General features: G+C 48.0%; 1 protein-coding gene across 5 annotated transcripts in view; it reads left to right on the forward strand.

The window, feature by feature from the left end:
• STEAP3 (STEAP3 metalloreductase) overlaps window positions 1-25,240 on the forward strand; it is a 48,821-nt gene that overhangs the window by 16,314 nt on the left and 7,267 nt on the right. For all 5 annotated transcript variants that reach the window (XM_003359436.4, XM_005671632.3, XM_013983975.2 and 2 more), the window contains 3 exons: window positions 11,713-12,212; window positions 13,888-14,415; window positions 20,895-21,059. In XM_003359436.4, the coding sequence (XP_003359484.1) occupies window positions 11,713-12,212; window positions 13,888-14,415; window positions 20,895-21,059 (1,193 nt within the window). The remainder of the gene's footprint in view (window positions 1-11,712; window positions 12,213-13,887; window positions 14,416-20,894; window positions 21,060-25,240) is intronic.

Below are 25,240 nucleotides of genomic sequence, written 5' to 3' on the forward strand. Positions count from 1 at the left end.
CTCCCCTTCAAAACCAGCACTGACTATCCCTCCTGCCCTGTGCTCATGTGCACTTCCTCCAGGCCCAGCTAGCAAATCATAGTGAAAGAAAGCCCTGGGTATGTCAGGCCACCTAAATTCTTGGTCATCCAGGAAACTCACTCCAGGAAGATCACCCCCTTTGATATGTTGGGGTCTCCTAGGTCCCCAGGATGTGTGGGGTCTCCCCGTACCACTATTCTCCATCTCCATCAGCCTGCAATGAGCCTGGTGACCCACACACAGGACAGAAAGGGTCTTCCTAGAGGGTTTGTCTTATTGGTTGAGTCACCAAAGCCCTGCCTTCTCACCAGGAAGGGTCACTTTGGGGGGCCAAGGGGTATGCAGAGATGAGCACAAGATGCACCTGACCCTCAAGACCAAGGAGCATAAGGGTATTGACACCAGGAGACCAAGGGGTCAGAGAAGGCTTTACGGAGGAGGTGGGCTAAGAACTGGACCCAACTGTAAGAGTTCAAAGAAATCAGATCTGGAGCAGTTCTTATATCCAAGTGATTCATTAATTCACTCACCCCTTGCACGAACATTTTGTGAGCATCTACTGCAGGAATTTTCAATGTGTGGTCCTTAGACCAGCATCATCAGAGAGTCTGGGGCTGGAGCCCAGCGGTATGTTTTAACAAGCCCTCCAGTAGCTCCAGGGTAGCTCAGGCTTGACCATTTGATACCAGCCAGGCACTGGGCTAAGTTCTGGAATTATAGAAGTGAGTTTGAATCCGCTCTCACCCTTGAGGAATTTGGACTCCAGGGAGGAAATAGGCAGGGAAGAGAGAAATACTGCTGATGGGAAAGGGCTGTTCCCAAAAGGTGTGAAGGCAGAGAGGCAGCTGGTGGATTTGACGCAGGAGCTGGGGATGCGGGGGCGGGGGGGGGGGGCGCGGAGGTGGGGGAGTGGCAACTGGGAACTCCAATGGCATGAGGACCATCCCTGGCAGGGAGCCCCATGTTGGGACTAGCTGCCCCTAGGCTAGACTTCACAGTCTCAGACCATCCTTGGCCCCCTCCCCTGACCGCCAGCCTCTCCCTAATATACTCCCTGCTCCGGCGCCCCCTCTTACCGCTCTGAGTCTCAAAGGGCCGCAAGTCTTTTCCTCCAATTGCCTTGATGAAAAACGTGTGCAGACCTCCAGACCATTGTCTCAGAGCATATTTTTAGAAAATTTTAGAGAAAACTTTTCCATTCAGCAGAAAACAACATGTATTGATTTAGGTGCATCTATTTCCGCTTTATACAGACTAAAGGTTTTCAAAAATCCTAGGCAGAGAGGAACAATGTGAAAATTGAGTGAATTTAGCAGGCTCAGACTGTGACATTTTGCTCATTTCATGTAATCCTCACTACATCTCATTAAAGTAACATCCCTGCATTGTACAGTCGAGGAAACTGAGCCTCAGAGAGGTAAAGTGACTTTCCAAGGCCACCCAGCTAATACGTGGTATGCCTGAAATAGGATCCTACAGCTGCCTATGTTCTTGCTGGCCTATCTTGCCATTTACTAAGGCAACTGATCCTGATAAATCCGAAATATTCAGATGTTTTCCTGAGCCGATGTTCAGCTAGGCAAGCTCCCAATGACCTGTCGATGGCTCTCTAACTAAGGAGGGGATAAGTTTGGTGGGTAGAGATGAATGAATTGGACCCACCGCAAGCAGATTTCCAGCTATATGTTCTTATATAAATGAACCTTTAGGAACTCCCATTGTGGCTCAGTGGTAATGAGCCCAACTAGTATATGGATTTGAGCCCTCATCCTGCTTAGTGGGTTAAGGATTTGGTGTTGTGGTGAGAGGTGGTGTAGGCTTCAGAAACCGCTTGGATCTGGCGTGGCTGTGGCTGTGGTGTAGGCTGGCAGCTGCAGCTCTGATTCAACCCCTGGTCTAGGAACTTCCATATGTTGCAGGTGTGGCCATAAAAAGGCAAAAGAAAAAAAGAGAAGGAAGAGATCCAAGCTCTCCCCCTAGATAACCTCCCAACTAAAGAAACCCTGTGATAATGAGCAGCCACTCCATTTTTCCCAACCTCCCTCCCCCCCACCCCCCAGTCCCGAGCAACCTCTAATTCTATCTTTACGGATTTGCCTATTTCTAGGCATTTCATATAAATGGAATCATGCTATATGTGGCCGTTTTCAACTGGCTTCTTTCATTTAACATTATTTAAATTATTTAAATTTAATATTTTCAAAGTTCATGTTGTACCATGTATATCATTCCTTTTTGTTACTGAATATTATTCCATTGTATGGATAAGCCACATTGTGTTGATGCATTCGTCAGCTGATGGACATGGGTTGTTTCCACTTTTTGGGTATTGTGAATATGCTACTAGGAACATCGGTGCATACATTTTCTTTTTTTCTTTTCTTTTCTTTTTTTTTTTTTTTTTTTTGTCTTTTTGTTGTTGCTATTTCTTGGGCTGCTCCCGCGGCATATGGAGGTTCCCAGGCTAGGGGTTGAATCGGAGCTGTAGCCACTGGCCTACGCCAGAGCCACAGCAACGCGGGATCCGAGCCGCGTCCGCAACCCACACCACAGCTCATGGCAACGCCTGATCATTTAACCCACTGAGCAAGGGCAGGGATTGAACTCGAATCCTCATGGATCCTAGTTAGGTTCGTTAGCCACTGAGCCGCAAAGGGAACTCCGATGCACACATTTTTGTGTGTACATATGTTTTCATTTATCTTGGGTATATATGCTCCCAGGAGTGGGATTGCTGGGTCATATAGAAACTCTGTGTTTAACCTTTTGAGGAACTTCCAAACTCTTTTCCCTGGTGGCTGCAGCATTTTACTTTCCCTCTAGCAGTGGATGAAGGTTCTGATTTCTCTGCATCCTCACCAACACTTATTATCTCTGTATTTTTTTTTTTTTTTCTTTTTGGTCGCACCCATGGTATGCAGAAGTTCCTAGGCCAGGGATTGAACGTGCACCGCAGCAGCAGTGACCCGAGCCATAGCAGTGCCAATGCCGTGCCCTTTAACCCTGGGCTACCAGGGAACTCCTCCTCTCTGTCTTTTTTGATGAAGCCATCCTAGCAGATGTAAAGTGGTATCTCACGGTTTCAATTCACATTTCCTTAGGGGCCGATGATGTTGAGTGTTTTTTGTGTGCTTATTGACAATTTGTCTATCTTCTTTGGAGAAATGTCTACTCAGATTCTTTGCCTGTTTTTATATAGGTCATCTTTTTAATATTGAGTTGTGAGAATTCTTTTTTTTTTTTTTTTTTTTTTTTTTTGGTCTTTTGTAGGGCTGCTCCTGTGGCATATGGAGATTCCCAGGCTAGGGGTCCAATCAGGGTTATAGCCACCGGCCTACCCCAGAGCTACAGCAATACAGGATCCGAGCCACGTCTGTGACCTACACCACAGCTCATGACAACACCGGATCCCCAACCCACTGAGCAAGGCCAGGGATCGAACCCAAAACCTCATGGTTTCTAGTTGGATTCGCTAACCACTGAGCCACGATGGGAACTCCCAGAATTCTTGATATATTTAGAAACAAGTCCATTATCAGATACTTGATTTGCAAAATTTTTTGCCCATTCTCTGGGTTGTCTTATTACTTTCTAGAGATTGTATTGCCTGTGTTTCTAGTCCACAGCAAATTAGCAGGCCATGGGAGGGCTTTAATGAAGAGGGAAGCAGGCTGATAGCTATGATAAATGTCCTGACAATGAGGGAGGATATAAGCCTATAAAACATTTGTCTATAAAAAGAAGACGAAACTCAAGAATATCTCCTCTTGCAGCTCAGGGTGACCCCTGGGTTCTGCATGAGGATCTGACTGCCTTCTCTTGAAATACACACTGCATTTTGGAAGGATTTCTGCCCCCATAGGACAAATTGAGGAAGTTTTGAAGATGGGAGCTCCTGTGATGTGTACAACTAGTCACACCTCTGCTTGGGACCTCTGTGGTGTGCCAGGCACAGAGCTGGGGTTTAGAGTCGGGCCATGGAACAAACATTGTCATCTCTATCTGCTCTCCCATAGCTGAGCAGACAGTGGTTCTCACGGCAAGGGTCCAGAGAGGCCCCCAACCACAGGCAAGCCTCAGGTATGCACAGCCCTCAGCTACTCTGTGTTCACTGAAGGAAGCCAGGCAGCCCTCAGTCCTCTCAGTTTACAGGTGAGGAAACTGAGGCTAGAGAGAAGATGTAAATAGGCTAGTGTCCTACTGCTGAGGAAGTTGTCAGGATAGAACCCAGAGCTTCACCCTCTCGTTTCTGTACTCTTTTCATCTCTATACATTTAGGGAAAAAAAGCAAAAAAGTTCTGAGCAAGAATTTGTGTTTGCCTTTGTGGCTTGCTAAGTCCCGGGTGCTGGCTGTGGCACACATCTGTTTGTTCCAGCTGTTGGTGGGTCCCTGCTATTGTTGATTCCCCTCCCCTGGCCTTTGCTCACACAGGCTCCTCTTTCTAGACGGCTCTTCCAGGCTCACTTTCACATCTTTCAAGGCTCAGCTCACTTCCTGCAGGAAGTTGCCCAGATGCCCTACCTGAAGGCAGGGCCCTCTTTCAGGAGAGTTTGTTTAATTGTGTCTTATGCCTGTCACCTTTGGAGGCCCAGGTGTGTGTGTAGAGGGACCTCCCCAGAGATTATAAGAGATCACCCCGAGGGGCAGGAAGAAAACTCTGTTTCTAGTTATATTTAAATTTTAGCCTTATCGCTTTACATTTATATTTGGTTTTTCTGTATATAACGTGATAGTGCACAAATCACATTTAGATACATTTAACTTATAAATAAACAGAGCAGTTAACATTTCTATTACTGCTCTATTTATTTATAGTCAAATTTAATGTTAAAAGTTAAAAATAAAGTTTGAAGATGACTGTGGGTCTCTTGAGGACAAAACTGTGCCATATTCCTCTCTCAATCCCGAAGGCCAGAAACGTTAGCTAAGTTGGTCTGTACCTGGGGGCGGACAGTATCCCAGTTGGCCTGCAGAGCATCCAGCTACAAGGTGCCCACTCCTACCCATGTCAGAATCCATGGTGATCCCTTAGTGGCCGAGGCCGACTCCAGCCCCTGGGGTCTAAGGGTTCAGTGCCGCTGGTGCCTAAGAGGCTGCAGGGCTGTCCACGTCCTGACTGCCCACCCCTAGAGGCCTTCCGGAGAGCAGATAGAAGCTGGCAGGCAGGAGTTCCCCTGGTGGCACAGCGGAAATGAAGCCAACTAGTAACCATGAGGTTGCCTGTTCCATCCCTGGCCTCACTCAGTGATTTAAGGATCTGGCATTGCCGTGAGCTGTGGTGTAGGTCGAAGACACGGCTTGGATCCTGCATTGCTGTGGCTGTGGTGTAGGCTGGCAGCTGTAGCTCCGATTCGACCCCTAGCCTGGGAAGCTCCATGTGCCATGTGTACGGCCTTAAAAAAAAGCAAAAAAAAAAAAAAAAAGAAGAAACTGACAGGCAGGCCTGTGGGCCAGGCATGGCTCCCAGCGACAAACACAGTCCATTTCCTGGTTCTGCCGGTAAGTAGGAGGGGCCAGAAGAGCCAGGCAAAAACCCAGAGGACACTAGGATGTGGTTTGTGCCAGTTCTGCACACCCGGGCTTCCATGCTCTTTTGTCCGCAGCTTGGGTGGAGGAGGTCTGTGTGGGCTGCTGGCCCCAGGCCCCAGCTGCCTCAGCCTAGTTGCAGTTTGATTCCCTCCCACTTCCCCCCTTCAGACCTATAAATAGAACAACCAGGGAGCCAGGGTGCATCTCCCAGCCAAGACTACAAGTGCTCTTACCTTTGGGCCACAAGGACAGGCTACAGGGCCTCTGCTGGACCTCTGGGACCCCCAGGACTCCACCATCTGTCCTACCCTTTCTGCCATCATGAAAGCAGCAGCCTTGTGCTGAGCCCTGGATGGCCCATAAAGCACTGAAGAAAATAGTACATGCAAGCGCACATGCACACATAGCACCAGTCAGAAAAAGTGGCTCTGAGCTCTTGCCCATGTTAACTCATTTTGTTCTTAACCACCACTTTGGAGAAGGGTACAATTCATGACCCCATTTTATTTTATTTTACTTTATTTTTGTCTTTTTAGTGTACCTGCAGCATGTGGAAGTTCCCAGGCTAAGGGTCTAATCGGAGCTGCAGCAGCCGGCCTATGCCACAGCCACAGCAATCTGGGATCCAGGCCACATCTGTGACCTATACCACAGCTCACGGCAACACCAGATCCTTAACCCACTGAGCAATGCCAGGGATTGAACCCACCTCCTCATGAATACTAGTCAGGTTCATTAACTGCTGAGCCATGATGGGAACTCCTATTTTATTTTTTACTTAAAAAAAATTTATGGTACATGGAAGTTCCCAGACCAGAGATTGAATCCAGGCCACAGCTTCGACCTACGCCAGATCCTTTAACCCACTATGCCAGGCACCATGAAGCTCTCCCAGGATGTCCCTTGGGAAGCCCCACCCCTTCCTGCCCTGCATTGACTTCTGGGTGGATACACCACCCAGCATGTGTGCGCTCACACACATCTGAGAGTGGGGACCACACCTTCCTCATCCTTATCCTTTTTGAGTATTTAGCGCAAGGTGGTTACTCAGGAGATGGGGAGGAGAGGAAAGAGAGAGACAACAAAGCTGGAAGAGAAGCTTCTGTTCAAGGAGGGACCTTCTTAGGAGGCAGATTGCTAGCAAATGAAGAAAAGATGATCTGGAGGCCTCAGTGCAGTGACTCTCCTGTAAGGACAAAATTCACCCCAGCACTGGTGTCTCCAGGTGGCTGAGGCAGGGACTGGGGAAGGCCCTGGGGTATCTGTCCCAGCCTGTGACTGACCACAAGAAAACCTGGAGTCCTCAGGACAGATTTACAGTCACCTTGGCCACAATCCCTAATGCTGGTCTGAAGCCTGAGACCATCTGCAAAGCCCCTGTCACCACTCCCCCATCTTCCTCGGGGCTGCAGAGGTGCTAGCAGGGTCTCTGCATCCTTCCTTTGCTTTGTCCCCACTGCTGGTACAGTGGTGGCAACCAGTGTCTGCTTAACACTGACTGCCATCCACCCAGTGCTTGGTATGTGCCAAGCAAGCTCTGTTCTCTGTGTTGTGCACATATTGTATTGACTTATTCATTCCTACAACCTCCTCATAAGGAAGATGCTGTGATTGTCTCCCTTTTATAGCTGGGCCATTTGTGTGTCTTCCTTAGAAAAATGTCCATTCAATTCCTTTGTTTTGGTTTTTGGTTTTTTTTTTTTTTTTTTTTTTTTTGCTGCCTCACAGCATATGAAGTTCCCAGGACAGAGGTCTGATCCCGAGCCACAGTTGCAACCTATATCACAGCTGTGGCAACACCAGATCCTTAACCCACTGTGCTGGGTCAGCGATTGAACACACATCCTTGCTGCAGAGATGATGCTGATCCCACTGTACCAACAGCGGGAGCTCCCCTTTGTCCATTTTTATTTAGATTATTTAGATTTTTTTTTACTATTAAGTTGTAGGAGTTCCTTATATGTTTTAAAAGTCAACTCCTTATTGGATATATGATTTACAGATATTTTCTCCTAAATCTATAGGTTATTTTTTCATTTCGTTGTTTCCTTTGCTGTGCAAAAACTTTTTTGATTTAGTCAAACTAAACTTGTTTGTTTTTACTTTCGTTGCCTGTGTTTTTGGTGTCAAATACAAAAAAAGCCATTGCCAAGACCAAAGTCAAGGAGCTTATTCCCATGTTTTCTTCTAGGACAGTAATAGTTTCACTTCTTACTTTTTCTTTCCTTTCTTTCTTTTTTTTTTTTTTTTTTTTAGTAAGTCTTTAATCCATTTTGAGTTGATTTCAATGTCTGTTGTGAGCTATAGGTTCAATTTCATTCTTTGGCATGACAGTGTCCAGTTTTCACAATGCCATTTATTGAAGAAATTGTCTTTTCCCCACTGTGTATTCTTGGCACCTATCTTGAAGATTAATTGACCACATATGTATGGGTTTATTTCTAGACTTTCTGTTCTGTTCCATTGGCTTATGTCTGTTTTTATGTCAGTACCATATTCTTTTGATTACTAAAGCTTTGTAATATAATTTGAAATCAGGAAGTGCAATGCTTCCAGCTTCATTATTCTTGGTCAAAATTTCTTTGGGTATTTGGGATCTTGTGGTTTCTGCATGAATCGTAGGATTGTTTTTCCTAGATCTGTGAAAAATGCCATTGGAATTTTTCTATAGATTGCTTTAAATCCGTATGTCTTTTTACTTATTTTTGTCTTTCTCAATTTCTTTCATCAGTGTTTCATAGTTTTCAGTGTACAGATCTCTCACCTCCTGGGTTTAATTTATTCCAAGCCTTTTATTCTTTTTGATGGTATTGTAAATGGGATTGTTTTCTTAGTTTCTTTTCAGATAGTTCATTGTTCTATTGGTATATAGAAACACAACTGATTTTTGCATGTTGATTTTGTATCCCACAACTCTACTGCATTAATTTCTTAGTTTTAACAGTATTTTTGGTGGAGTCTTCAGAGTTTTCTATATATAAGATCATGTCAACTGCCAATGACTTTTTGGATGACTTTTGTTCTTCTTCTTGCCTGATTCCTCTAGCTAGGACTTCCAACACTCAACCAGTGTTGAGTAGAAGTGGCAAGAGTAGGCTTCCTTGTATTTTTCCTGATCTCAGCTTTTCACCATTGAGTATAATGTTAGATGTGAGCTTGTCATATATGGCCTTTATTTTACTGAAGTAATTATTAGTTCTATACCTAACCTGTTGAGAGCTTTTATCATGATAGGATGTTCAATTTTGTTAAGTGTTTTTTCTGCATCTATTGAGCTAATCATATTATTTTCATCCTCCATTCTCTTAATGTGATGTATCCCATTTAATGGTTTATGTATGTTGAACCATCCCTGCATCCCTAGGGATAAATCCCACTTGATCGTGGTACAGGATCCTCTTAATGTGCTATTGAATCTAGTTTGCTAGTGTTTTGCGAAGGATTTTTTTTTGCATCTATGTTCATCAGGGGTATTGTCATGTAATTTCCTTCTATTATAGCGTCATTTTCTGGCTTTAATATCAGGGTAATGCTGGACTCTTAAAATGAGCAAGAACGTGTTCTGTCTTCAATTTTTTTGGAAGAATGGGTGAAGGATTAGTATTCATTAATATTGAAATGTTTGATGGAATTTACCACCAGTGAAGCCAAACAGTCCTGGTTTTTTTTGTTGTTGTTTATTTGTTTTTTGCCATACCCAAGGCATGTGGAAATTCCTGGGCCAACGATTGAACCTGGGCCACTGCAGTGACAACACTAGATCCTTAACCTGTTGGTTAAGATCTCTTGCACCACAAGAGAACTCCTCTTGGGAGATTTTTTTTAAAATCACCGGTTCAATCTTCTTACTCATTACTGGCCTATTTAGATTTTTTATTTCTTCATGAGTAGTCTTGGTAGATTGTATGTTTTTAGGAATTTATCCATTTCTTCTGGATTGTTCAATGTGTTGTCATGTAATAGTTCATTATAGCCTAGTGATCTTTTGTATTCCTTTGGTATCAATTGCGATGCCTTTTTCATTTTTTTAAATTTTATTTGAGTCTTCTCTCTTTTTCTTAGTGAGTCTAGCTAAAGTTTTATCAGTTTTATCTTTTCAAAAAACCAGATCTTAGTTTTTTTGAGTTTTCTCTGCTGTTTTTCTAGCCTCTATTTCACCTACTTCTACTCTGATCTTTGTTATATCCTCCCTTCTGTTAACTTTGGACTTAGCTTGCTATTCTTATTCTAGTTCCTTGAAGTGTAAAGTTAGGTTGTTTGAGATCTTTCTTCATATTGGAATTAAGCTGTAAGCTTCCCTCTTAGAGCTGCTTTTGCTGCATGCCATACATTTGGATATGCTGAACTTCAATTTTTGTTTGTTTCAGAAAGTTTTTTTATTTCCCTTTTGATTTCTTCTTTGGCTCATTAGTTGTTCAGGAGTATATTAATTTCCACATATTTGTGAGTTTCTAATTTTCCTCCTGTTATTTCTAGTTTCATATCATTGTGGTCAGAAAAAATATTTGATATGATTTCAGTCTTTTAAAATTTGTTGATATGTTTTATGACCTAACATATGATCTGTCCTGGAGAATGTTCTGTATACACATGAGGAAAATGTGTATTCTGTCACTGATGGTTGGAATGTTCTCTATATGTCTGTTCGGTTTGTTTAGTCTAAAGTATAATTCAAGTTCAGTGTTTCCACAATGATTTTTTTGTCTGATCTATCCATTGTTGAAAGTAGGGTAATTAAGTCCCTTACTGTAATTATATTGCTATCTATTTTCCCTTTGAATCCATTTTTTTTTCATTTTTAGGGCCACACCCGTAGCATATGGAGGTTCCCAGGCTAGAGGTCAAATTGGAGCTACAGCTGCTGACCTATGCCATAGTCACAGCAACGCCAGATCCAAGCCACGTCTGCGAGCTACACCACAGCTCACGGCAATACCAGATCCTTAACCCACTGAGTGAGGCCAGGGATCGAACCTGCAACCTCATGGTTCCCAGTCAGATTTATTTCCACTGCATCATGACAGGAAGTCGTCCCTTTGAATCTTTTAATGTCTACTTTATATGTTTAGGTGTACTATCTACCATAATTTTAAGTTAGTGATGGGTTTAAATAGTATTTGGACAGCTCTTTCACAATTCCGTTATATGACATTGGTCATTATTGGTGACAAACTTGTAGGTAAGCTAATTCTACTGTGTTATTGTTTATTTCCATACTGGAAGGAAATAGCAACTTTCAGTTAGAAGTTGGTGACAATGAAGACATAATTTTTCCCAGCCAAGCTTATTGTAAATTCCTGGCCCAAGTCCAGAGTTTTCTGTGTCCACTCATATCTCAGGCTCAGTAAAGGAAATCCCAGGGCACCTACCCAAACTCAGGCAGCCATTCACTCTCATGTCCCATTCCAGTCCTACCCTCAGAGAATAGGATTTCAATGTTCATTCATTCATCCAGCAAACATTGAACACCAGCTCTGTGCCAGTCCTTGGGACAAATGGTGAGACCCAAGGTCAAAAAAGATGAGGCTCCTGCCTTGAAGCTGCTCATAATGTACTTTAGGAAGAGCATCAGAAGTACCACTCCAAAATGCAAAATGTAAACAAGCACAGGAATAGGTCTGTCCTTCCTAGCAATCAGATAAACCCAATGAGGGAGTTCCTGTGGGGCACAATGGACTAAGGATATGGTGTTGTCACTCCTGTGGTGTGGGTTTGCTGCCTGGCCCAGGAATTTCCACATGCTATGGGTGTGGCCAAAGAGCAAAACAAAACCCAATGAGGCTGAAGTTGGAGTCAGTCCTGGATAGTAACACTGGCCATTACATAATTCTTTTGAAAAGAAGTGTGACACTGTACAGCATTGATCGTGGAAATTCCATACCTTTCTTTCTCAGCCCTCTCGCTTTTGCAAATTTGTGTCAAGGAAATAATTCAGGACAAAGTGCAGAGGACAGAGGTCTTTTCCTCTCCTCTTCTGGAAAATCTGTGCCCTCCTCAGGGTCTAGCTCAGCTTGTCCCCCCCATGCTGGCACATGTTATAGCCATGAAGCCCCTTGAGTGAATGTTGGGCCACCATGCAGCTGCAATGGACAAGAGAACATACTGGTACGAGGGCAGTCCAGAAGCCTTCCACTGATCAAATTCCGTGTTTTCTCTTCTAGCCACCAAAACATCAGGAGAGATGGACAAGCCATTGATCAGCCACCACCTGATGGATAGCGATGGCAACCTTGCCGAGGTCCCCAGTGAGGTTCCCAAAGTGGGCATCCTGGGTAGTGGGGACTTTGCCCGCTCCCTGGCCACACGCCTGGTGGGCTCTGGCTTCAGTGTGGTGGTGGGGAGCCGCAACCCCAAACGCACAGCCGGGCTGTTCCCCTCAGCAGCACGAGTGACTTTCCAGGAGGAGGCGGTGGGCTCCCCAGAGGTCATCTTCGTGGCTATGTTCCGGGAACACTACTCCACACTATGTAGTCTCAGTGACCAGCTGGCTGGCAAGATCTTGGTGGATGTGAGCAACCCCACAGAGCAGGAGCACCTCCAGCACCGTGAGTCCAATGCTGAGTACCTGGCCTCCCTCTTCCCCACCTGCCCAGTAGTCAAGGCCTTCAACGTCATCTCTGCCTGGACCCTGCAGTCTGGCCCAAGGGATGGGAATCGACAGGTAGGCACTGGAGGAATGCCAGCCATCATAACAAGAAATGTAAATGGCTGACTTCCATCGAGGGCCTGCAGGGTGCCAGGCTCTTCATGTACATTATGTTGGCTCATCTCTTATCACTGCAAAGTTCCATTTTACTGAGCAAGAGACTGAGGCTCAGAGATGGTAATGAGCTTACTAATTACACCAAGTCCCACAGCTTGGTGAGCTAAGATTTGAACCCTGTTGATATGACTCCGAAATCCATGCTCTTCTATGGTAATTTGAGTTCCAAGGGCACAAGGAGGAAAAGGTTGATGGCTTTCTTTTTACTATTTGGAGTCACGAAGCAGAGAGATTTTGCTTTTAGAATTGAACTTGAAAGAGGAAAGGAACTCATGTGTCAAGCCTGAGGAAGCAGACATGTCCCAAACTTTATTTCATTTATTCCAGGGCCTTCCAAGAGCTGAATGGATTTCTCAGAATAGTCACTAGCGGGTTTTCCTGAGGGTGGGACCTGGCCCCAGAAAAACAGCCATTGCTGCCTGCAGTTGTTGGCAAGAGGAGCTCTTACCAAGACAAGGTGGTTTTTCATCCTAAGAGGCCACCTGCATTTTCCTGGAGGAAGGATGCCAGACTCTGCACGTGTATGAGAACTTCCCACAGTGAGTCCAGCTCAGAGGCTTCCTGTGCCCAGCTCCATGTCAGGCCATGGGAGAACCTACAGGTGCCCAGTTGCCCCTGACTGGAGGGCCCTCTGTGCAGCCTACATCTTGGGACTCCCATATGTAGATAGGCAAGGGACAGTGGTTGAGTGTAGGGTAGCAGGGCCTGGAGGGATCAGAGCTAGCAGCTGACTGGGAAGATTTCAAGGTCAGTCTTGGCCTTGGGCCCACCTCTGGTCAGATACAGGGAGCAGGAAGGGCATTCCAAGCCGAGGGGACATGCTGCAGAGGCACAGAGGTGAGAAACGATGCTCCCAAACTTGTTTCCTCACCTGAGAAGTGAGGACAGTAGTACCTACTTGCAGTCTTGTGGTGAGGCTGAAGGATCACTTGTGGAAAATGTGGCGAATGGCAGGTCTGAGTCAGTGTTGGGAGACCAGACCCAGCACGGCAGTGTCAGCAAGGGCCTTGGGTGTTCAGGAATCAGAGGAGACCAGTGGGCCTGCCTGGGAGCTCGGGGAGGGGAGCAGTGGGCCACGAGGCCAGGGCTGGCTTGTGGAAGACCTTGTGTGTTGGCTTAGGGCTGTAAGGGGCCAAAGGACCTGGTCAAGGGGACACTTCCTGACTGGGGGATGGAACTTCAGCCACAGCTGTACAGCCTGGGACATATGCGAAGCCCAGTCGCTGAGTGGCCCAGGACAGGTCACAGTTCTCCAAGCACCTATTCCAAGGGCCTCTGGGGGCTTCTTAGATGGGTATTTTGCTTTGGACGCGGATGGCAATGAACTGGATGCTCACTGTTGGATGAGCCTCGCTGTTCTCTTTGAGGAGCAGGCATCTCTGGGCTGGGGCTGGGAGGCCTGGTCTGGGGGGCAGGGTCAGCTTCTGCTCCAGCTGTACCCTTACCTGGCAGCCTGCTGGGCCTTGGTTTCCTCAGCTGCTCAGTGAGGAGTTGGCCAGCCTCTCTCTGAGGCCCCGCCCCACCCTTGGGCCTGGGCCCCCACCTGATTCCCCCACACCTTCTCCCCCGACAGGTGCCTGTCTGCAGTGACCAGCCGGAAGCCAAGCGTGCTGTCTTGGAGATGGCGCAGGCCATGGGCTTCACCCCTGTGGACATGGGGTCCCTGGCCTCAGCCCGGGAGGTGGAGGCCATGCCCCTGCGCCTCCTCCCAGGCTGGAAGGTGCCCGCCCTCCTGGCCCTGGGGCTCTTCATCTTCTTCTACACCTACAACTTCGTCCGGGATGTGCTGCAGCCCTACCTACAGGAGGACAAGAACAAGTTCTACAAGCTACCGGTGTCTGTGGTCAACATGACGCTGCCCTGCGTGGCCTACGTGCTGCTGTCGCTGGTGTACCTGCCTGGCGTGCTGGCGGCTGCCCTGCAGCTGCACCGCGGCACCAAGTACCGCCGCTTCCCCGACTGGTTGGACCATTGGCTGCAGCACCGCAAGCAGATCGGGCTGCTCAGCTTCTTCTGTGCCGCCCTGCACGCGCTCTACAGCCTCTGCCTGCCACTGCGCCGCTCCCACCGCTACGAGCTGGTCAACCTCGTCATCAAGCAGGTTCGGCCCTTGCCTCTCTCCCTTGAGGATAGTGAACAAAACATGAAAACCCCAATGCTCCCCCAGCAGGGAGCTTTAAAGTGCAGCACAGAGGGTATTTAGAAGGTGATGAGGGCTAAGGGGGAAAAATCAAGCAGGGGAGGGGGATGGGTGCAGTTTTATAGGGTGGGGTGGGAGGCCTGGCTGAGTGGCTGGTATGCGAGGGGAGCTGCCTTGCACCTTTGGAATCAGCAGGGAGGCCCTCTTGGTGGAGCCCAGGGAGTGGGTGGTGGGTGAGACCTGGGAGGCTGAAGCCACACCAGGGAGGCCTTGAAGGCCAGACGGAGGAAGGGCTTTTGATTCTCAGCCAGTGAACAGTTTTGAGCAGAGGGGTGATGATCACCTGGGGTTTTGACTGGCTCACTCTGCTGTCAGGAGGAGAGCAGACAATAGTGGATCAAAGGCAGACACTGGGAGACCAGTTAGGAGCTATACGGGTACCAGATGAGAGGCCATGGAGGTGGGGTGGGAGCAGCAGAGGTCTGAGAAGGTATTGAAGGCATATTGTGAAGCTGGAGTCCACAGACTGGCTGTAATGGACATGGGGTACATGAGGTGTTCAAGGACAATTCTGGGATTTGGGCCTGAGCACCTGCAGGCATGGCATTGCCATCAGCTGAGACAGGAAAGGCGGCAGGAGCATGTTTTTTTTGGGGGGGGCAGTTATTCATTTAGGACATATGGTGCTCTTTTGCCAGCAGGATTCCTGGGAAATGGAGGGCCTTCAGACCAAGCCAGGTAGCAACACAGGCAGCATCGCTGGCACTTGCACCCGTAGAAACAGGCCCCCACTACTTGCTCCTGGTTTACAAGCTCATGGGGCCCAATTCTGAGTCCCAGGCTCAGGTTTGCAAGCAGCACTGCCTTTCTTTGTTTCCCCCAGGCTGCTTAAATTGTCCTCTAGTCCACAGCCCCTGGCCTGGTGCATGGGTCCTACCCACTCCAGGACACTTAGTTACCCCATAGAGTTGGGCTCCGATACCAGTGAGACACTTCTCACCTACCCCTGGTTCCAGCCAGTTTCTGCTCTTGCTTGGGAAGCGGGGGTTGGACTGAGATGGGGCCCTCCTCAGGAACACCCACTCTGAAGCTATCCCCCTGGAGGCCTGGCCACCATCCAGAGCAGGACCAGGAGGCAAAGCTGGGCCACTTCTGAGAACCACAGACCTCAGCCCCTACTCACGCTGGGCTCCTGCTTCCCTGCTGGCAGCTTCTCAAATGCCCTCATCTTCCCTGCCCACAGACACCAGGCATCACTGAGTCTGTAGGCTTGGGCTTTCATGAGAGAAAGGAGGAACCCCAGGCTTCAGGTGAAGAGGGAAGATGCCCACTACCTTTGTTTTACAGATGATAAAACTGAGGCACAGAGCAGTTAAGTAACTTGGCCCAAGCCGCATAGCCAGTAAGTGGCTGAGATTCATAGCCAACTGTTCTCCTCCAAATGCATGCTCATACCCTTAACTGTTCTACAGGGAAAACAAGTCCAGTTAACAGTTGAGTAAATGATCCCAGAATTCATACATTCACTGAGCACCAACTCTACCAGGCGCTGAGGCCAAAGGATGAAATAAGACAGTCATGTCCATCACCTTAGCTCTCATGAAGACCCAAAGACCAGAGCCCTCGACTCTTATCCTCTAACATCACTGACCAGAACAAAAACCTTGGCCTTGAGCAGGTCACAGCCCCTCTTTAGGTCCTCAGAGCGCAGATGGAGATGAAGATCTCTCCCAGTGTTAATGTTTTTGATTCTTTTTAATGTTATTACTTCTGAAAAGAGCCAACCACTCAGCATGAGGCTCTGCATGGCTCTGTGGGGCCTGACACACTCTTTGCTGCCCAGGAGGTGGCAGATCTGGGTGGCAGGTGTCTTAGGTTGTGGGTGGGGAAGAAGGTAATGCCCCCTTCCCACTAGAGCCCAAGGCAAATCTCTGCCCCCTCCCTCCTCCTCTCACCCTCTGACTGCCACTCTCTAAATTCTCTGCCCTGCCAGGATTTTCCTTGGTATTATATTAACCCAGTTTTGCCAGGATGCAAATACCAGGACACAGAGGGGCGCGTGCAAGGTAATTTTCCCTGAGTTCCAAAGCCCTTTAGGGCTGCAGGCCTCCTTGGATGTTGCCAGGCAACCATCACTCCCACAGGACCAGATCACTCTCAGACAGCAAAAGCCTGCTGGGCAAAGGGGCTGGAACTTACTCTGCAGAGTTCTGGGGGGCAGAGCCAGGAGTGATGTGAGCATGTTGGGGAGGGGGTGGTTATGGCAGGAGGGTTAATGCAGAGTAGAGCAGCCCAGAACTGGGCTGAGCTGCCAAGCAGTTGGTGAGTCTCCTGAACCTAGAGGTTCAGACACTGGACAGTCTATGGGTTGCCCCACCCCCGGGCTCTGAAATTGGGCATCTGAGGCTGTTCTGCACTGAGCCCCTAACAGCAGGACCTCAGGGGCAGTTTGTGCCTGACCTGTGATTTTCCCTCCCTGCCCTCAAGCCACCATCCCAGGGCCTCCAGGGGCCAGTCACTACCCACCTTGGCTGCCCTCCTAGGAGAAGGGGCCATGATAGTCTGGCACAGGAAGCTCCCCTGAGTCCACAGATATGGAGGCATATATGTATCCCAGCTGCAGAGAAAAGCTCTGAGGCCAGGTTTATTGACAGTATTATTACAAACAATATTTGTAGAGTGCTATCTGATTTACTTGTGTGGTGCCTCAGAAATGCATTTCAGGGAGTTCCCATCATGGCTCAGCAGAAATGAATCCGACTAGGAACCATGAGGTTGCAGGTTCAATCCCTGGCTTAAATCACTGGATTAAGGATCCAGTGTTGCCGTGAGCTGTGGTGTAGGTCGAAGATGCAGCTCGGATTCAGCGTGGCTATGGCTGTGGCATAGGCCGGCAGCTATAGCTTCCATTCAGTCGCTAGCCTGGGAACCTCCATATGCCATGGATGCAGCCCTAAAAAAAAAAAAAAAGACGAAAAAGGAGAAAGAAATGCATTTCAACATCAAAATAAAAAATCAAGCTCAAAGAAAATGTCTAACCCACACATTGTGTTCTCCGCTCACCCCAAATCGAGTCTACACTGTTGCAGAGAATGGTCTAAAACTCACATCTGACCATGTAACAGTGAAAAGCACTCAGTGACTCCCCACTGTCCTCAGGATAATGACAGGCCCTTCACAATGCCCCACACTGTCCCCACCATCATCTCCCCACTGCTCCTGTGACACATTACACTCGGGTCTCATATTGTCCTCTGAATGGGCACAGCTCATTCCTCTTGGCCTAAACTCCCCCTACCTTCCTTGGGACACCTGGGCAGTCTGACAAACTCCTATTCTTCCTTCAAAACCCTCCCTCTGTGAAGCCTCTCCAGCCTGTCTTCCCCATTCCCCATACCTACCTCTGTAATAGGTTGTGTTTTGTCTACACATCTATGATTTTTTCTCACACATCTCTTTGTAATCTCTCATTTGCATGCCTGTCTCCTGCCCATCCAAGTTCCATGACTGCGTCTTCCACACTTTAGGTCTACAGTCCTAACATAGAGTCCCAGCACATGTCCATCGAGTGACTGATTATTAAACTGGCCACCATAAAGCCAACACCAGGCATCTCTTAGGAGTACATGTAGAGCTTGGGGCAAGAGCTAGTCTAACTTCCCAGCTGCTCTTAAGAACAACAGCCACTGGAGTTCCCATCATGACTCAGCAGTAACAAACCCAAGTAATGTCCAAGAGGACATGGATTCAACCCCTGGCCTCACTTAGAGGGTTAAGGATCTGGCATTGCTGTGGCTGTGGTGTAGGCTGGCAGCTACAGCTCCACTTCGACCCCTGGCCTAGGAACTTGCATATGCCATGGGTGGCTGCCCTAAAAAGACAAAAAAAAACAAAACACAGCAGCTGCCATTTATTATATTGATCACCTATTGTGTGCCAGTCACATGCTACTCATTTCGCAAACAACATGCTTTTAGTCTTTGCAATAAGATGGAAAGGAAGAGACAGCAGGGCTCTTAGCCAGAGGAGGGACTGCCCAGAGGGTCCTGACCACCCCTCAGCCTGAGCATCAGAACGCAGGTCTTGGGACTGCTAGGCCATTCCCCCAAACCCAGCCCCCAGCCCCATCCTGCCTACGCATTCTCCGGGTGTGGCTGGAGGGCAGCATCACCCTCTTCCCTCCCACCGGCCACCCTCAGACATGGAGAGGGGCTGATGCCACAGTGTCAGAGCCTCCTGGCCCTGGGCCCTTCAGCTTCCAACTTGTACTCTGCAGGAAGAGGAGACCCATTCTCTGATGCCACATTTCATCGCTTGTTGATAACACTCCTTGTTGTGCTCAAGGTGGCCGACTTGATTAGCTCTGAGCATGGGTGGATCACTCAGGGAGTAGAGAGCCATTAAATCTATGTCTCCGTTCACCATGTGGGGTTGCTGGGGAGTCCCTGTGACAGCACTGTGGTCCAGTTAGTAGGGTGTCAACCCCATTGGTCACTGAAGGTGGGGTATTCAAGTGCTTATGCCGGTCCTGCAGCACCCACTGCTCCCTTGCCTACCTCACCCCAGCATTACCACAAAGGGGAAATATTAGAGGGAAAAACAAGACAGTTTGCAAGCCAGTGTGGTGTGTGTAATCATCCAAACTCTGACTTGTGACATTAACTGCCTGATCTTACCAAAATGCAGACAGGAGTGACTAATGAAGTATATTTGAAGAACAAACAACTTGCAACAAGGAGATGACTTATGGGTGGTGGTTGTTAATGCTGGGAAGGTGTGAGTAAGCTTCCTTTGGGCTCCATTGCACAGGAGACCTCCCTGCCCTCTGTAGAGTAGTATCACCCACCTTTCTGGCCGGTGCTGATATTTGCTTGGTACACGAGCAAAATCATAGGATGTTAGACGTGACTTCTTCCATCTTTGTCAGTGGGAAGACAGGGGCCCAGATCTGGAGTTGCCCAGAGCCTCATATGACTCGTGGTCAGAGTGAGAACACAAGTCCCCAGTTTTCTTCTCCTTTTGTGGCTTAAAGACACCTGTGCAAGCCTACCTGTCCTGCAATAGAAGCCATCCTTTTCTTCAAATTACAGGAAAAGTACCCAATGGGTGGCATTTTCTCAGTTTCTTTCAACTTTCTGTCATAAGCTTTTAACCATTTTTGCTCAGCCTACTAGATTCATTTTTAATATTATGTCTTCTAACTAGGCTTGGGTTATTTTTTTCTTGCTGAAATAGTTTCTCAATAACCTGTGAGTCATTCTGTTTTGTGAAGCAGAGACCTGCCCACTAAAGCCTAGTCACATTTCCTAATGGAAATGCTCTTCCTTGTTCTGTGGGTAGAATTGAAGCACCAGTGTTTCCTGGAGCTTCTCAGAGAACACCTTGACTTTCAGGAATTCTGCTACCTGGTCCAGATGGGAAATGATGGTTCTCATAGACCTTGATCAAAGCACTCGCTCATGTGTGCGCTGTGAGTGTCGGCCAGGCTAGGTGGGGGCTCAGGTGCAAGGGCATGCTGAGTAGGGAGGAAGGGGTGGAGACCCTGGGCCCACGGGGGCTCCACGATTGGGGTGTCCCTGAAGCTTAGTTGGCAATCCCCGAGCTCTGCAAAGGCAGGTGCCTTTGCTCTCTGCAGGTCAGGGCCCAGCATACAGTAGGTGCTCTGTAAGTGCTCACAGGTCTGCTTGGGGAATGGATGTCAGCCTCTGTAGCCTGGTAGTGGTTGAATCAAAGCTGTATTTCTCAGACAGAAATGGGGGAACTGGGTGGGAAAAAATAGGAGTTGGGGGCTTTGAGTTGGGAAGTGTTGAGAAATTTAGTGTCTGTGTGTCTAGAATATGAACCAGTGATGGAAAGCTTGGGGACCAAGGGTTGATCAAGGGTGAGACAACGCAGGAGGGGAGGTAGGCAGCAGAGGAAGGAGCTCATGTGGCTGAAGAGATTCTGAGCTGAGACTTGGGGACCCGAAAACTGCATGAGATGGTCATTTGTGAAGGTTCTTTATGTCTTGTTGAATTCTCTTGCTTCTCACTCTTGGCCCATGTGACCATTCTGATTGACTGGACCCAGGCAGATATGTGCAAGCCGTGGGGAGGGAGCACTGTCTTTGGAGCCAGCTGTCTGGCTCGGTCCTAATCTCAGCTCTGCCATCTGCCGTCTCTTAACCTGTGTGTGACTGTGATAACATTACATGATCTTTGTGCCTCATTCCCCATCTGTAAAATGGGCACAGTAGTGACCTCTACCTCACGGGGTTGTTGTAAGGAGCAAATGAGCTGATCCCTGGAAAGCTCTTAGAGTGGAACCAAGGCTCTGTGTTCCAAGGGGTGGAACCACTGTTCATTGCTGTGAATCTCCTGTCCTCAAGTCCTCTCTCACCTGCATCCCAGGGCACCAACCTTTGCCCCAGTGTTCATGATTTTCCTTCTATCCCACATCAGGTCTCAGCCAATAAGAGTCACCTCTGGGTTGAGGAGGAAGTCTGGCGGATGGAGATCTACCTGTCCCTGGGAGTGCTGGCCCTCGGCACACTGTCCCTGCTGGCTGTCACCTCACTGCCATCCATTGCAAACTCACTCAACTGGAGGGAGTTCACCTTCGTTCAGGTAAAGTAGTTCTGCCACTGCTGCTGAGCCCCAGCCGGCCCTGGGCCTGCCTCTCCTGTACGAGCGTACCCCTCTCCGCATACTGTCTGGGCCTTCATAATCTGTGCAACAGGTGCCCAGGTCTCCTTGAGCCTGGCAGGCTCATCCAAGTCGCCTGATAAAGAGGCTGCCCGGGCCAAGCTTATCCTTGTGATACCTGGGGAAGCCAGATTTAGGCATGCACAAAAATTAGATAGCAGGAGTTCCCATCATGGCTTAGCAGTAATGAACCTAGTATCCATGAGGATGCAGGTTCGATGCCTGGCCTTACTCATTGGGTTAAGGATCTGGTTTTGCCATGAGCTGTCGTGTAGGTCACAGATGTGGCTCAGATCTGGCATTGCTGTGACTCTGCCATAAGCCCATGACTGCAGCTCCACTTCGACCCCTAACCTAGGAACTTCCACATGCCATGGGTGTGGCCCTAAAAAGAAAAAAAAAAATTAGACAGCAGAATGATGAGCCTTGGACTAAACATTCTCAATTTCTACAGTTCTGGGGCTTCCCAAACAAAATCTCATCACAGGCAATCGCGGGAAACATCACTGGACACATCACTGGTCTGCCTGGGAGTCAGTAAGCCTTTGAGTACAGCGGCCCACCCAACCCTCAGCCCAACCCAGCCCTGTTATTCCCTTTAACCCCTTGATTCCTACAGGGAGGGATGGGCACTCCAGTTTACAGGGAAGAAAACAGCATTTCCCAAAGGACAGCATTCGTATGAAAAATATTCACTCTTCCCCCTGAGCGAGTCAAAATGCACGTTGGCAAGTCATAACAGTTACAGGGATTTCCCATCATCACTCGGCAATAATGAACCCAACTAGTATCCATGAGGACGTGCATTCAATCCCAAGCCTCGCTCAGTGGATTAGGGATCTGGCGTTGCCATGAGCTATAGTGCAGGCATGGCTCAGATCCCTGTGGCTGTGGTGTAGGCCAGCAGCTCTGATTCCACCCCTAGCTTTCCATATGCTGCAAGTGTGGCCCTAAAAAGACAAAATAATAATAATAATAATAATAATAATAATAACATCTACAATAAGCAGACCTTGTTAAGCAGACTTATTTGAGTATTAGTGCCCTCCCTCACCCCACTTGTTTTTCTTCAGATAACATCTCTCCACACTCCACAGAAAACACTTGGGAAAATGCTACTAGTGGCAAAGGTTCTTTATGCATTTGTTCACACGATGATTATTGAGCACGTTCCGCAAGCCTGGGGTCGTGCTAGACCTGGGATGCGATAGGGAGCAAGGCAGGCTGAGCCACATTTTGATTGTAAGGACAACTGAGACAGGAACAATTTTTACATTTCCTTTGGCATCTCCTGCTGTTCTCCATACAGAGTATGTGGTCAGCCCCCAAGTGTTGGCAGATTAAGTCATCCCCTCCAATGATGGGTGCTGACTAATTCTGGGTTCCGCCATCAAGATGGTATCAGGGCAGGGAACAGCTATCACATCCACCCCCACTGTCGACAGAAATCTGTCGCATAGCTTCTCTGTGCAGCGAGGACATGGTACGGGATTCAAAGAGGGACACTGACGGTGCAGTGCTCTTATGTAATCCACATTAATTGTCCCTGACTGGGGGCATGTACCTACCCTAGAACAAAACAGAGTTGTGGTGGTGGTGGTTGTGTTTTTTTTATGTATGGGTTTCTGAATTTCACTGGTTCTGCTCATCTCCAAAGGGCTCTGGAGGAGTGTTCAGGCCTGACACATGCCAGCAAAAGAGGGGAAAGAAAGAATTTTATTTATCTGCCACTAATCCTCCTGTGTCGCGCACCTAAATCTAGGATTTTTGTGTTCCTGCCTGGAGTATCTTGGGGTGCATGGTTTATCTACAATTAAAACAGACTGCAGGTTGCTCCCCTCACCAGAAAGTTGTTCCCTTAAGCAGTGTAGATTACAAGCCCCAGCTCAGGTTGCTGGAGAAAGCCAGGGGATTTGATTTTGTTAGCAAAAGCTGGCTAGAATCTCAGGGCCGCTCTGCTTTACAAGAGTCAAAATGCAAATAGGAAAGTCTTTCTGCCACTGCAAGAGGAGGGGAGTGGAAGGCTGAGAGAGGTGGAGGAGGAAGGCAGAGTTTTACTTGAGGAAATCAAATGCCTGAATTCTGTCCATAAAGACAAACACTCTATCTCCTGAGGGCACTGATACGAAGGAAGACCAGGATGTCCAGCTCCCAAAACCATGGCGGAATCACATGCGCCCTCTGAGCCTCACTTTGCACTCTTGTAAAATGGAGTTAATGCCCTGCAGAGGTGCTCTACATGTAAAAGAAAAATACAGGAGTTCTGTTGTGGCTCAGTGGTAACAAACCGCACTAGTGTCTTTGATGATGCGAGTTCCATCCCTGGTCTCGCTCAGTGGGTTAAGGATCCAGAGCTGCCGTGAGCTGTGGTGTAAGTCGCAGATGTGGCTCAGATCTGGTGTTGCTGCAGCTGTGGTGTAGGCTGGCAGCTACAGCTCTGATTCAGCCTGGGAACTTCTATATGCTGCGGGTCTGGCCCTAAGAAGCAAAAGAAAGAGAGATAGAGAGAGGGAGGGAGGAAGGAAAGGGAAAGAAAGGAAGGAAGAGAAAGAAAGGAAGAAAAGGAAGAAAAGGAAGGAAGGAAGGGAGGGAGGGAAAGAAGGAAGGAAGGAAGGAAGGAAAGAAGGAAGGAAGGAAGGAAGGAAAGAAAGAAAGAAAGAAAGAAAGAAAGAAAGAAAGAAAGAAAGAAAGAAAGAAAGAAAGAAAGAAAGAAAGAAAGAAAGAGAAAGAAAGAAAGAAAAGAAAGAGAAAGAAAGAAAGAAAGAAACTAACTAACTAACTGGCTGTGGAGACGCTGAGGCCTCAGTGGCCCTGATCCCTCGGTCCTTGATGATTTCCTGACCTGAAAGCCATCAAAGATTCCACAGAGGTGACATGTGCTTATGTTCATCCTTTTGTTCCTGAGGCTGTTTTCAAAGTCTTTAATTTGGGGTTTTGTTTGTCTTGGTTGTTTGGTAGTTCTTGGTTTGGACTATGCTAACTGCTCCTCATTAAGCCAGTTAAACATTATTAGGTTGCGAAATGCCAAGGTTGGTACAGCTCACCCAGACAGAGAGAGTAGGGTCCAGCTCTTAGCACCTCAGTTCTGCCCACAGAGGAGTTTCCAATGGCCTTGCCCACTCCAGCCACCTGCCTGAAATAATGACAGACCCCACTCTGACCCCAGCTTTGTGAGCAATTGTCCAAAGCCCCTTCCTGCCACAGTAATTGAGCACCAGTAGGAGCCACCAACAACCTGGCTGTTTCTTTTTCACTAACAAGCTTACAAATAATAAAAATGGCCTTAGCTTGTTGCAGGGGTTATTAATTGCCCCATGACAATGCCTCCATTCTTTTGGCTGCCTTTGGCTGTTCTGGGATTTTTAAATTGTTCCCAGGGAGAGAGAGTTTCAGAGAAACAAACTTGCTAGAATCATCCGGACTTCACATTGGGATTGGAAAGTCAAAAGGCCCTTTGTTATTGGCCGCTCTTTGACTGTCAGCCCTCTCTGTGAACCACTAGCCTGAGGCTGAGGCTTCCTGCCAGGTGTCACCATGGGGTTCTGGATGGCAAAGTGAAGAGGCTGTATGACTGGGAGCAGATATTATGCTCTCCCGGGGCATGTCCCTGTGTGCCCAGCACAGTCCATCACTCTGGAGATCGGGGCAGGGGGCAGTAGCACACATGGGCCAAACACTAGAATTCCAGGGCATGTCACTGAGGGTGGTACTAAGGCCTCACTGGGGCCACCAGGGCTCATTTCCTGAGAAAGCTTCATGATTCATCATGGGCCCATCTAGGCCCTTAGTGGGTCTTTGTTGAAGGAATAGAAAGGACCAAGTATACCCACCTCAATCAAATAGCCTCAGTAAAACGCCCATGAGGACTTCTCCACCTGGAACAGCTCCGGTGATGAGAGTCTACAATTCATGGTATTTAGTCCCGCCTGCATATCAGCATATTGCTGAACTTGTAAAAGCTGCTGATGCCTGAGCCCAATTTAATCCAATTTCTTTTTCTTTTTTTTTTGGTCTTTAGGGCCGTCCCCTCAGCATATGGAAGTTCCCAGGCTAGGAGTCGAATCAGAGCTGCGGCTTCTGACCTACGCCACAGCCACAGCAAG

The sequence above is a fragment of the Sus scrofa genome, chromosome 15 (assembly GCF_000003025.6).
Source record: "Sus scrofa isolate TJ Tabasco breed Duroc chromosome 15, Sscrofa11.1, whole genome shotgun sequence".
Taxonomy (NCBI): Eukaryota; Metazoa; Chordata; class Mammalia; order Artiodactyla; family Suidae; genus Sus; species Sus scrofa.